Raw genomic sequence first — 11,899 nt, forward strand, 5'->3', positions numbered from 1 at the left:
ACTCGGTTTACACCGATCAACATTTCTAGCCACTTGGGGACAATATTCAGGCTAGGGGAACTCATATTAATGTTGAAAAACCTCATAAAAGGAAAATTTCATGCCATGGAACCTTTAAATTGATAGGATTTGTTTTGGGATGAGGGGGAATTAAAATAGTCAAAACAGTTTTTGTCAAGATAATATGTTTTTTCTGTTTATTTCTAATAATTGCATGTACAGTATGTTTCATCAGAACATAATATAGTAAACTTAGAAAATAAGTATATATATATATCCGTAAATATATCCAATTGAAGATAGACTTACTTAACGCACAATCCATGCTGACAAAAAAAAATACATTGAAGAATTGTCGAAGCTTCACCTCTTAAGTCTTTCTATAGTTTCCCAAGCATTTCAACAAATAAAAACTAGATAATATACATATTATATCTTGCTGAATTAAGCATGAAAACAAATGTTGATCACTTGCAACATTTTTTCATATGAGTGTGAAGGCTTGAAAAATGTCTAAAGCTCTTCTCACACTGAGTACAGCGGTACTGCTTCTCTTCAGTATGAAGTTGCTGATGTGTTTTCAGGTGTGCAGACCGAGTGAAACTCTTGTCACAAAATGAGCACTTGTGAGGTCTTTCTCCGGTATGAGTTCTTTGGTGCCGCTTCAGATGACTAGTTGTAGTAAATCCCTTCCCACAGTCTGAACACACATGATCTCTCACTTCATTATGTGTATTCTGATGCTGTTTTAAATTGTTCATCCTTGAAAAACTCTTTCCACAGAGAGAACATACATGAGGCTTCTCATCTGAATGAACTTTCATGTGTTGTTTTAGATGTGCTGGAGAAATAAAATCTTTACCACACTGATCACAGTTGTATGGTTTTTCTCCAGAGTGACGTAGCAGATGATTCTTGAGATCAGGTAAATACGTGAAACTCTTCTCACACTGAGTACAGTGGTGCGGCTTCTCTCCAGTGTGAATTCTTTGGTGCCGTTTCAGTTCACTAGTTGTTTTAAAGCTCTTCCCACACGCCAAACACACATGATCTCTCACACCGGTATGTGTTTTCTGGTGCAGTTTGCAATTGTCCAGTCGTGAAAAACTCTTTCCACACTGATCACAGTTAAATGGTTTTTCTCCAGAGTGAACACGCAGATGAATTGTGAGTCTGGATGAAGATGTGAAACTCTTTCCACACTGATTGCATGTATACGGTTTCTCTCCAGTGTGAATTCTCATGTGTACATTAAGGTTACGTTCATTTTGCAAACTTTTTCCACACTGAAAGCAGGTGTGCAGCTTTTTGGCTTTTGTTTCTTGAGTTGTGAAGTCACAGTCTTTCTTTACTTCATGCAGTTTTTCTCCTTGCTGTGTCATTTCCATCGGATCTAAAATAAACATATTAGGTAGTTATAATCTGTTTAAGCGGGATACATTCAAGTGAACACTTCGCAGAAAACAAGGGAACTGGTTTCTGTCTGTGTGAGTATAAAGTATCAGATCTTTGATGTGTGTTCTATCATTCTCATTCATTTGAATAATTAAAATGTGTAATGATGATTTAGATGAATTACTACATAATTTAGATTACTTATTATTTCACAACTAATAAAGCCGTTAACAAGGAAGAATCAAGAATGGACACCAACCTGTTTGTTGCTCAGCATCTTCATGTTTTATTCTGGATGGTTCTGGATCACTCGTGTCTTCAATCTCCTCTTTAATAAACTCCATCTTTAACAGTCACACAGATTTCAGCTGCTACTCCTGGAGTTTGTCCTTCTCTTGTAGGATGATGTGAATATTCACAGTATTTATTGGTGAATTGTTGTGGGAGGGGCTTCACTGCAGGTGTGAACTGTGATCACTGTGAGCTACTGACGCCCACAGGACCAGATCTGGAAAAATCAAAGATAAGTTTCTGAATTTATAAGCTCACGATTCAATATGTTGTTTCACAATACGATACACATACTACCAAAACTAAAAATGCATTATGGTGGAAATGGCAATTATCGATCCTTTTGTGCAAATGTCGGCACAATCTTTTTACGTTTAACTTTAGCATATAAATTCTTCAAATGTCGCAAAAACCAGTTTGGAAACTTTAACGCAAATAAATGTGACGTCACATGACAGAATTAGCCTATACAGCATCTGCGTTCATGGCGTTGCTTCCGTTAAAGCACGGTTTCTCTATAGCTCAAGGTGGGGCCTCCATGGATCAGACTTGTTTGTTCAGCACATCCCACAGATGCTCGATTGGATTGAGATCTGTGGAATTTGGAGGCCAAGTCAACACCTCAAACTCGTTGTTGTGCGCCTCAAACCATTCCTGAACCATTTTTGCTTTGTGGCAGGGCACAATACTATAGAAATGAAACTTGGATATATTTTAGAGCAGTCGTGTGCTCCTTGTATAGCAGCATAGATTTACTGTACTCTGAAAATAACTTAACATACAGCCATTATTGTCAAAATAGCTGGCAAAAAAAGTGAGTACACCCTAAGTGATAACGGCTGTACGTTGATTAACCATGCAAAGCCACATGTCCTACTCATCACGTTCATGTTTCTGTCTGCTTGACAGGACCATTCAAATTTGTGTATCTTGTATTAGAGCAATTCAAATGTGGTGCTTTGAGTACAATTCTCTCATACTGACCACTGGGTGTTGAACATGGCACCTGAGGATTTGAGAATTAGAATTGTTGCTCTCCATAAAGATGGCCTAGGCTATAAGAGGATAGGTAACACCCTGAATATGAGTTACGGTACAGTGGCCAGGGTCATACAGAGGTTTTCCGAGACTGGTTCCACTCGGAACAGGCCTCGCAAGGGTCGATCAAAGAAGTTTAGTCCTCATGCTGTGCGTCAGGTTTCAAAAAACAGACGAATGAGTGCTGCCAATATTGCTTTAGAGCAGTGGTTCTCAAACATTTTATACCAAGTACCACCTCAGAAAATATTTGGCTCTCCAAGTACCACCATAATGACCAACATTAAAATACAGTAGCGTAGTAGGCCTAACTATTCAGCTACAGTTCTGTACAGTTAAAAAACGAGGCAGTTTAATCCTAATAAGAATATTTTTTGTTGTTTAACATTGTAAATGCACAGTTTGTACATTAACACTGCACTGTGCTTACATACAGGTAAATAACATAATAAAATAATGATTAAATTAAAATGTGTTGTATCTAAAAGTTAAATTAAAACTGTAGTGTACTTAAATGTAAAAAACTTTACTCAAATAAAGATGAAATTAAAATGTATTGTTTTAACATTAATTTATATTCAAAGTCAAAATTAAATATTTGTTCTGAGTTTATCACTCCACAGAAAAATTTGTTATTAAATGTGTGCCAAATTTAAATTATATAAAAAATAAATAAAAAAAAGCCAAGCAAAATCTTGAAAAAATAATCAGCCTTCTCTGCTCTCATACACTGTCTGTGCTGAAACCATGCCCACTAGCGGGAAAGCAGCAGGAAGCACACAAGACAACTGGGCACTGGCACGTACTGCAATGATGGCACCAGATGTTGGTGGGACGGGCAGATGAAGTCCTGTGTCGGATTATCAGTGAATCCCAGTTGTCTCTGATGAACGTTAGTAAACCTATCCGGTGTAAAACGATCACTGCAGAGGCAGGTGTTGGTGGTGTTCAAGGTAGCTGTTCACAAAATTAATCCACCTCTTCTTGATATCAGCGATTTTGTTTTATAAGCTTTTTATACCATACGATTAGGTAATATGTAGGGATGCACCGGTTGACCTGCCAAAAATCGGAAAAATTTTCTTTGTATTTTTCTGCCGATTTTTCCGGAAGTGCGCCCGCGTGCACATACGCCTTTATTGCAATCATTCGCGAACATGTCACTTGTGTGTTACAAACGGAAAATGGAGAACTGAGGGAAGAGACGAGATACGCTGAAGGGAATGAAGAGCCGTTGCGCGAGCTGAAGGTGATTTACTCACCCTCAAGTCATCCTAGGTGTGTATGACATTCTTCTTTCAGACGAACACAATCAGTTATATTAAAAAAGTCCTGACTCTTCCAAGCTTTATAATGGCAGTGAATTTGTGTCTCATTTATGGTGCATACATCCATTATAAAAGTGCATCTATCCATCATAAAAGTGCATCTATCATCATAAAGGTCCAGCTATCCATCTTATAACTGCTCCACACGGCACCGGGGGTTAATAAAGGCCTTCTGAAGCGAAGTGGCGAGTTTGTGTGAGAAAAATATCCATTTTAAAACTTTATAGACTAAAACAACTAACTTCTGGCGGACTGACGTTTGCATCTATATATAGCCAAAGAGTAACAACCCATGACCCTTGAAGCATATGTATTGATGAATGCAGAAGCACAGAGACACCGGTCATGAATTAGAGTCTAAAACAAGATTTTTTCAAGAGAAATGGCGGAGGATTTTGATATAAGAGAAGAGGGGCTTGAGTCTGTTGGCCAGCACCATCAGCGAGAGGCGTCAAAGCTTGCGATGGAACCCGAACCCTAACCTGCTCCTGTACATCACATCAGGGCTTACACTTTTATGATGGATGGATGCACTTTTATGATGGTTAGATGCACTTTTATGGCCTTCAAAAACCACCCAACAATTCACTGCCATTCTTACATTCTCCCTTTCAAGTTAATCATAGAAGTTACTGACAACAACCTAGCAACCCTTCGCTAGTCTCATGGACTGCACCTTTGAGTAATTGTATTGTGATGAGGTCACAGAATTTTTACTTGCATACAAAAACACTACTAAAACATAATACAATACTAATGATTTGCATAACGGTACTAAAAGTTTGTTTATTCCTCCAAATAAAGGATTATTTGTTCCATTTTGTCACCACCAAAACAATGATGTCACAACCGAAACTTCAAGAAATGTTACGGTTGTGACTGTTTTGGTAGTGACAATTTTAGATAATTTTGAGCCTAGCTCAAAGATGCTAATCAGCACATGGTTAGCAATCACTGGTCAGAACAGTTGTACACATACAACAACTAAATTGGATGGAATAACATCCCAAAACGTTTTCTTAATCGCAGAAAAAATGAGTTTGGTAGTGACACTCCTTAAAGTTACACACAGATTTTCAGACTTTAGAACACATTTACCTCAAAATGATGAGATCAATCTACTCATCAAGTAGCACATGAGAGAGAGGGACATAGGAATATTTCCTGATCAAAAATGTAGGAGTGTGGGTAAAATCAGTCTCAGCCAGTGGACTAAAACGTTCACTGTTACGGTAGTGACATGAAAATGCGGGACACCTTTTTATACATAAAATTTCATGATTCAAAAATAAAATATTAAATAAATATATTTTTAACCCTTAATCGTCCCTCAAGTAGGGTTTATGTTTGAGTCCCTTGGGGTCAGATAGACCCCAAACTTTTACAGAGCGATTGCATAAGGAAATATACATTTTTTTCATGGAAAACTATATATCATTTTTTTTATTTACTTCTCAACTATACATTTATGCTGTGTTTTTGTGGGTATTTGGTAGTTTTTTTACCCATTTACTGCACAAATACTTAACTATGTCATAAATTGACTCATTAAAAAAAAATTGTTTTATGAAAAAATCACTTGAATGATGATCTTAATCAAATATAAATAGTTTTTGGACATTGCTCTATGTGTTAGGGATAGAATACCGCCATCTGTAGGTTTGTGGAAAAACTTTAGGAATTATAGTTAAAGAGAGAGAGTGCAATGACCACATTATCCAATAGAGGTCCATAGGGAAGTTATGCAAAAGTTAAGTTGAATTTCATCTTTCTTTTATTTGCCCTTTTCCCTCTCTTTCTCATGATTGTTCCATGTTGCATTTGTGCTCTAGTATTTGTCCTTCATTTATGTATGGAATTCTTTCAGATTTATGCCAGTTTTGTTGATTTTATTTGCCAGTTTCTATAAAAATGCTCTCTGTTGCAGTCACACACGTGTGTTTGTGTGTGTGTGTGTGTGTGTGTGTGTGTGTGTGTGTGTGTGTGTGTGCGTGTGTATGAGACAGAAAGTTCGTTCCACTTTGTGTTTATGCTCTAGGACCAGATCTTGATATAAATGTAGACATTTTAAGATTTATACTGGATTTAGTTTTTTTTTTTTTTTTACAAAGTGAAAAAAAAAAACATTTTTTACATTTTCCCATTCATTGCCAAAATAAAAAAAATGCTCCAGACACCTGTTTGTGTGTGTGTGTGTGTGTGTGTGTGTGTGTGTGTGTGTGTGTGTGTGTGTGTGTGTGTGTGTGTGTGTGTGTGTGTGAGTGAACATGCTTGATCCATATTGCATTTGTGCTCTAGTATTAGTCCTTCGTTTATGTATGAAAATCTTTCAGATTTATGCCAGTTTTGTTGATTTTATTTGCCAATTTCAATAAAAATACTCTCAGTTGCAGTCACACACATGTGTGTGTTTGTGTGTGTGTACGTGTGTGTGTGTGTGTGTGTGTGTGTGTGTGTGTGTGTGTGTGTGTGTGTGTGTGTGTGTGTGTGTGTGTGTATAAGATAGAAAGTTCGTTCTACTTTGTGTTTATGCTCTAGGACCAGACCTTGATATAAATGTAGAAATTTTCAGATTTATACTGGATTTGGTTAATTTTTTGTGACAAAAAAAGTTTAAAAAAAAATTGTTTTTACACTCTCATTCATTTTTTAGTGTGGGGCCAATCTGACCCAGAGGGACTTAAACTGTATTTTTTTTTTCTCACACACCTTTAGAACAACTAAATCAAGCCCAGATTTTTTGTGCATGTTTAGACAGATTATTTAGGAAAAGTCACAGAGTCTCATGGCCCTGAGATGAAGGGAACACTTTTTAAAAATGGAGGAAAAGTCCAGTGGGGTCAGCTGGACCCCAAGGGCCGATTAAGGGTTAAACTTTTTTTTTTTTTTTTCTCAATAAAAATCAAAAAGATTTATTTAAAAACAAGAATGGAAAAAAATGCTAACATTTTCTCAATATAATTTTCACAAGTTGAAATTTAGGGGTTAGGGTATTGGGTACCCAATAAATGATTATATTATGTATATAAAGCTTACTGATAATTTGAATATAACGGTGAGTTTCAATATATAATTGAAGGATCTTAGTATACATCTAAAATTTGAATAAAAAATGCTTTTCAGATGTGTTTTTTTGAATGTCTGAATTTCCAATTCTGTTGAATGGCCCATATCACAAACTGCATGAAGGGGGCAAGGGGGGGTTGGGGCATAACAAGGGCACTTTAAACAAAACATCATGACCCTCAATTTATCCAGAATCTTGCAGCTCTACAGAAACGCTTGAATCACTTTGACAGTACAAATATTTGTCACACCCATAATGTACACTCATTGTGACACCTAAACAACGCTTCTTCACATGATTCTCTACAGATCTTGAATGTCTACAGCTCTTCTCACACTGAGTTCAGTTGTGCAGCTTCTCTCCATATGAACTCGCTCATGTGATTTCAGTGAAACCTTTGTCTCAATATGAGCGCTTGTATCTGGAGCTGGTTAATGTTAAACTCGTAATCTGAGAACATCTCTCACCTGCAGACTGGAAACATACGGAATCTGGAGAAAATATTCCACGTTTGCCTTTCATTCAACACCGTTAACAGCCTCACTTTCAGCTTCAATAGCTTCAGCTCGTCTCGTCTCTCGCGTCTCTTCTGCGCATTCTCAGTGCGCGCGGGGTCATGTTTCTTAAAGGAGCCGCATATTACACCAGCGTATTTAAAGGAGTAAGTAGTTCACTTTCACAATGAAAATTACCCCATGATTTACTCACCCTCAAGCCATTCTAGATGTATATAACTTTCTTCTTTCTGATGAACACAATCAGAGTTATATTAATAAATATCCTGACGCTTCCAAGCTTTTAGTGATGGGGTCCATTGAGTTTACATCCATCCATCATAAACTTACTCCATGCGGTTCCAGAGAAGGCCTTTATAGAGCTCCAGAGGCTGACGTCACGCAGCCTAAACTCCGCCATTTTGGCAGGCAATCAGAGGAGCCCTAGAGCGGCTGTAGCATTGGTATCTATAAAATAATTTAAAACCAGACTGTTTAAACCTTACTATTTCATCATGATGTACAGATGATGTGCGCCAGGATGCTAGAACAGGCGGGGGAAAGCATAGCGGAAATAATTTTATCGTAGCAAGTTGTCGAAATGCCGTGAATTTCAGTTTATTCTTCATTCTTATCTACTTTTGCCTCACATAACTAAAGATGAAAATAAGTTCCCATTAAATACGATACTTAATCATGAATAACATAAGTGCTTTAATAGATAGATAACATTCAGAAACTGTAGGCTATTTGAAACTAAATTAAGGATCAATAAATATACTGAAACAAAAAAAGAAAAGAAATGGCATTTAATGATTATGACACGGACCTATGGAACAGATGCACACAGTGGCGCGCTGTTTTGGACGGGTTCGTGTTAACAGGGCCGTTTTTATAGCCTGGTTTTACCAGACTCTCGTACATTTCATTTGTACATAGAGTCTGGCCACTCTCCATTGACAAGCGTTTACTTCCTTGAAGGCGGGTGCTCTGTTGAAGTTTAAAACTATTGGATCTGCCAAGAGTCACTCTGGATCTGCCATAACCAATCGCTAACGTTTGGTCGTGACGTATGTCACGCGCCGTTCGCCTTTGATTCTCACATTAACTGAGCACACCACCTCAGTGTCAGTGATAAAACCTCGTGCATTCGGATTGTTATTTATTCACGGTGGAGAGGAGTTTTGTGATCGGAACGCGCTGCTCTCGTGGTGCATATCTCGTGCAATCAATAACATGATTGTATGCTGTCAATAAAATGTCATGTGCTTAGTATGATAAGAATAAATGCTGCCTTGAATAACAGCCCAATTCAAATGTTTACGTGCTTTTATTTTATTTTTTGAGCGGTGGTGAAATATTTTGCTCTTGTAAACACTTGCCAGTATTTAAAGAAATACAAGTCTAGAAATGCAAATTACAGCTCACGCAACCGTACAGTGCTCTGAGAGGGTCTATAAAGGATATAAACAGTGAGTTTTGAAGTGATATATTCTTGAAAACTCAGAGATGTGGATTCGGAGAGCAATTACATTACCACACGACCTTGGTGTTTGTCAAAAGTCGATAATTCAGCCTGGGTTTTTCTCGCGGGTGGTGGGAGACGGACGGCTTCAGCAACTCCTTCACCACTAACGGAGCGAGCTGGAAAAGACTTTTCCCGGACCACAACATCAGCAGTACAGCAGTGATTGTTCTTGCTCCGTGTAACGGGAGTTCGTTTGTTCAGGGAAGAAGGAGGCGGGAACCGGCGAACGTTTAACAACTTTTAATCAAATAATAAACACAAAATGAAAGTAAAAGCGGCAGCCCCTCACGGACGACTGCCGCGCACAAACATAACAAAACCCAACTTAAAATCCAGGCCTAGTCCTCTCTCCTCCTTCACCGGTGTCGCTCGTCCTTATATGCCTCCGTGCTCCCTCATGAGAGGACTCGAGACCAGTGTGTCTCAATCACGCACACCGCTCTCGCTCGCTCGTCCACCTCGCCACACTCTTAACTTCTGGACATTCGTCAGCGCTGCCACACACTCGCATCTTTCACCGCCGCCATTACTGAACTACAACTCAAACTAGCGCATGACATCAACGTCATCGCTCTCAGCCACTCCCTCTGTTCGCTGATTGGACCGGTAAAAAATTGTTCGGGGGAAAACCTAAGGATACACCGCAGTCCCAGACGTAGTACTGAAGGAAAATGAAAATTGAGCGGAAGTACGTAGGAGGGCGGAGCCAGGCTACCGTTTTTAGGCATAGGCGAACTAAGCGCTCTCCTAGGGCGCCATCAGCTGAAGGGGCGCCAATGAACGCATATCAGGGGTGTGTGTAAAGGGTGTCAAGGCCACCCTGAAATATGATTTCCGCCCCCACTGGTTCCCCTAACACTATTGGATCAGAGTACTGTCAATTACAGTCTGAATTTTGCATGTAAAGTTTGCATTTGGAGCGCTCAACACCATTAGATCAAAGAGCTCGGTCAAAGCTTTGGCAAGGTAACACTTTTTTAAACCACACAATAAAGCTAAATTCAAAGGCCAATAAAAAAAACAGGTACAATAAAAAGTGCACAAATCTGTATTTTGTCAGGGCCGTATTTGTGACAGTCAAGAAATCACGCTGTGAAATGGGCAGATAGTGTAATATTACTCGGTGTGTATTATAGAGGCAAGATATAGGCTAACCACACTCACTTTAGCATTTCATGATATCATTATATTTAGACTCTTCTTCTCTTACTTGCACCTCCAAAAGGTGTGTTTTTGCGCTAATGCATTGTTTAAGGATCAGTGTGTAATTGTCCCATATAAAACTTCAGCGGCCAATTTAAAAATAGTATAATAAAATGTGCTAATTCACAATATTTATTATCCTTTATTAAACCGCTTTGTCGAATTTAATGCATCTTTACGGGTGGTGTTGAAAGCTGAATCGATTCATTCAGTTCTAATAGTGTCGTACAGGGCATAGCGTTGCGTTATTTAAAGGGGAAGTTCCAGCGTCAATGAGAAACAAAGACTGCACTGAATCAATATTTATGTGACTGGAACAGCTTTTATACGTAGTTTCCAAATTGAATTTGTATATATTTGTTAATAAGGATTACAGTTCCAAAATGGTATGTATGTATGTATGTATTTGTTAATAAGGATTAAAATTAATACCAGTAATACCATGTTGCTTTTTAAGATTTGGCTGGGGGTGCCAATAAGGATTTCGCCTAGGGCGTCAAAATGGCTAGAAACGGCCCTGTGTGTTAACCACTAACATATAACGTTAATCTATTCACATGTTTTCTCTCTTAAAATGTAAGCGCATGTAGGCCTATATGTCGGCATTATCATATAGGCTAGCCTACGTGTAAAGAATTGAAGTCTGTCATGGAAAACAAGAGTGTATTGATGCAGTTCAGTCTACCTGCTATTCTATCTGTTAATGTTACTCCTGATCGGAGGCTTCCGTAAATATATAGTTTACGGGTATACGTAGATTTAGGCTTCAACTATGTTTAATGGTGTAACGCAAAATATTTAGGAGTGCATAAGTTGTAACTTAGTGCCCATTTACGTCAAAACTAGGCTAGTTGTAACTTGCGCACAGCTGGTGCGACAGGTGTCCTGACAGGAAAGCTATCCGTTCCTTTATCCATACACGTGAAAAGCAGCCCGGGGGCAATATAGGGATCTGTTATGTTTAATCTATTAAGTTTTGCTAAGTCTCATGCTGGCGTCAGCTGTTCCTGCCTGCCAAAATGGCATCGTAAACAGAATGGGTCACGTGACCTCCGGAGCTCTTGTAAGAGTGGACTCCTGCAGAGTGGGAGAGCGTTGCTATAAGGTGACTATATTGTATTGCAATAGGGAGCACTTCAATGTCAATACTAAATCAAAACTAGTAAGCACAGTATTCGGAATAGAAAGGATTTAATGACAAATTCTGGTTATGGTTAAACTTGAAATAGTTTCAAAATGGATGTATGAGATGATAAACTTATACCATTAATCGTACACAGCATGAATAAAATGTTACCTGAGGGATAGAGAGAGAGAGCGAGAGAAAGAGAGTGAGGGAGAGAGAGAGGAAGAGAGCAAAGAAGAGGAGCCCACAATGACCTCAAGAGCCAGAGAGTAAGAGAGCCAGAGAAAAAGAGAGAAAGAGCCACAGTTCCAATCTTTTTTTATCTATTCCTTGACCATGTGACTGAAACCAAATGTATTCTTTCAAACTGACCAATCAGACCAAACTTCCCCCACTGTAATGGTGGGACCCCATGTGGCCTACAGGCCT

At 38.6% G+C, this 11,899-nt stretch overlaps 1 protein-coding gene across 1 annotated transcript; it reads right to left on the reverse strand.

Annotated features, from left to right (window-relative positions):
- Window positions 1-173: 173 nt before the first annotated feature.
- LOC307129977 (uncharacterized protein) lies at window positions 174-7,720 on the reverse strand. Its single transcript, XM_079822803.1, has 3 exons — window positions 7,587-7,720; window positions 1,655-1,903; window positions 174-1,393 (listed from the first exon to the last, which is right to left on the reverse strand). The coding sequence occupies exons 2-3, from the start codon at window positions 1,737-1,739 to the stop codon at window positions 468-470; spliced, it is 1,011 nt and encodes a 336-aa protein (XP_079678929.1). The 5' UTR covers window positions 1,740-1,903; window positions 7,587-7,720; the 3' UTR covers window positions 174-467.
- Window positions 7,721-11,899: the final 4,179 nt, after the last annotated feature.

This window comes from Gobio gobio, assembly GCF_949357685.1.
Source record: "Gobio gobio genome assembly, chromosome: 8".
Taxonomy (NCBI): domain Eukaryota; kingdom Metazoa; phylum Chordata; class Actinopteri; order Cypriniformes; family Gobionidae; genus Gobio; species Gobio gobio.

Bases quoted from the DNA above. Each gene is read 5' to 3' on its own strand.
- LOC307129977 (XM_079822803.1), bottom strand. From the start codon at position 1,739: ATGGAGTTTATTAAAGAGGAGATTGAAGACACGAGTGATCCAGAACCA. The intron at 1,394-1,654 runs GTTGGTGTCCAT...TGTTTATTTTAG, and splicing joins AGATGCTGAGCAACAAACAG to ATCCGATGGAAATGACACAG.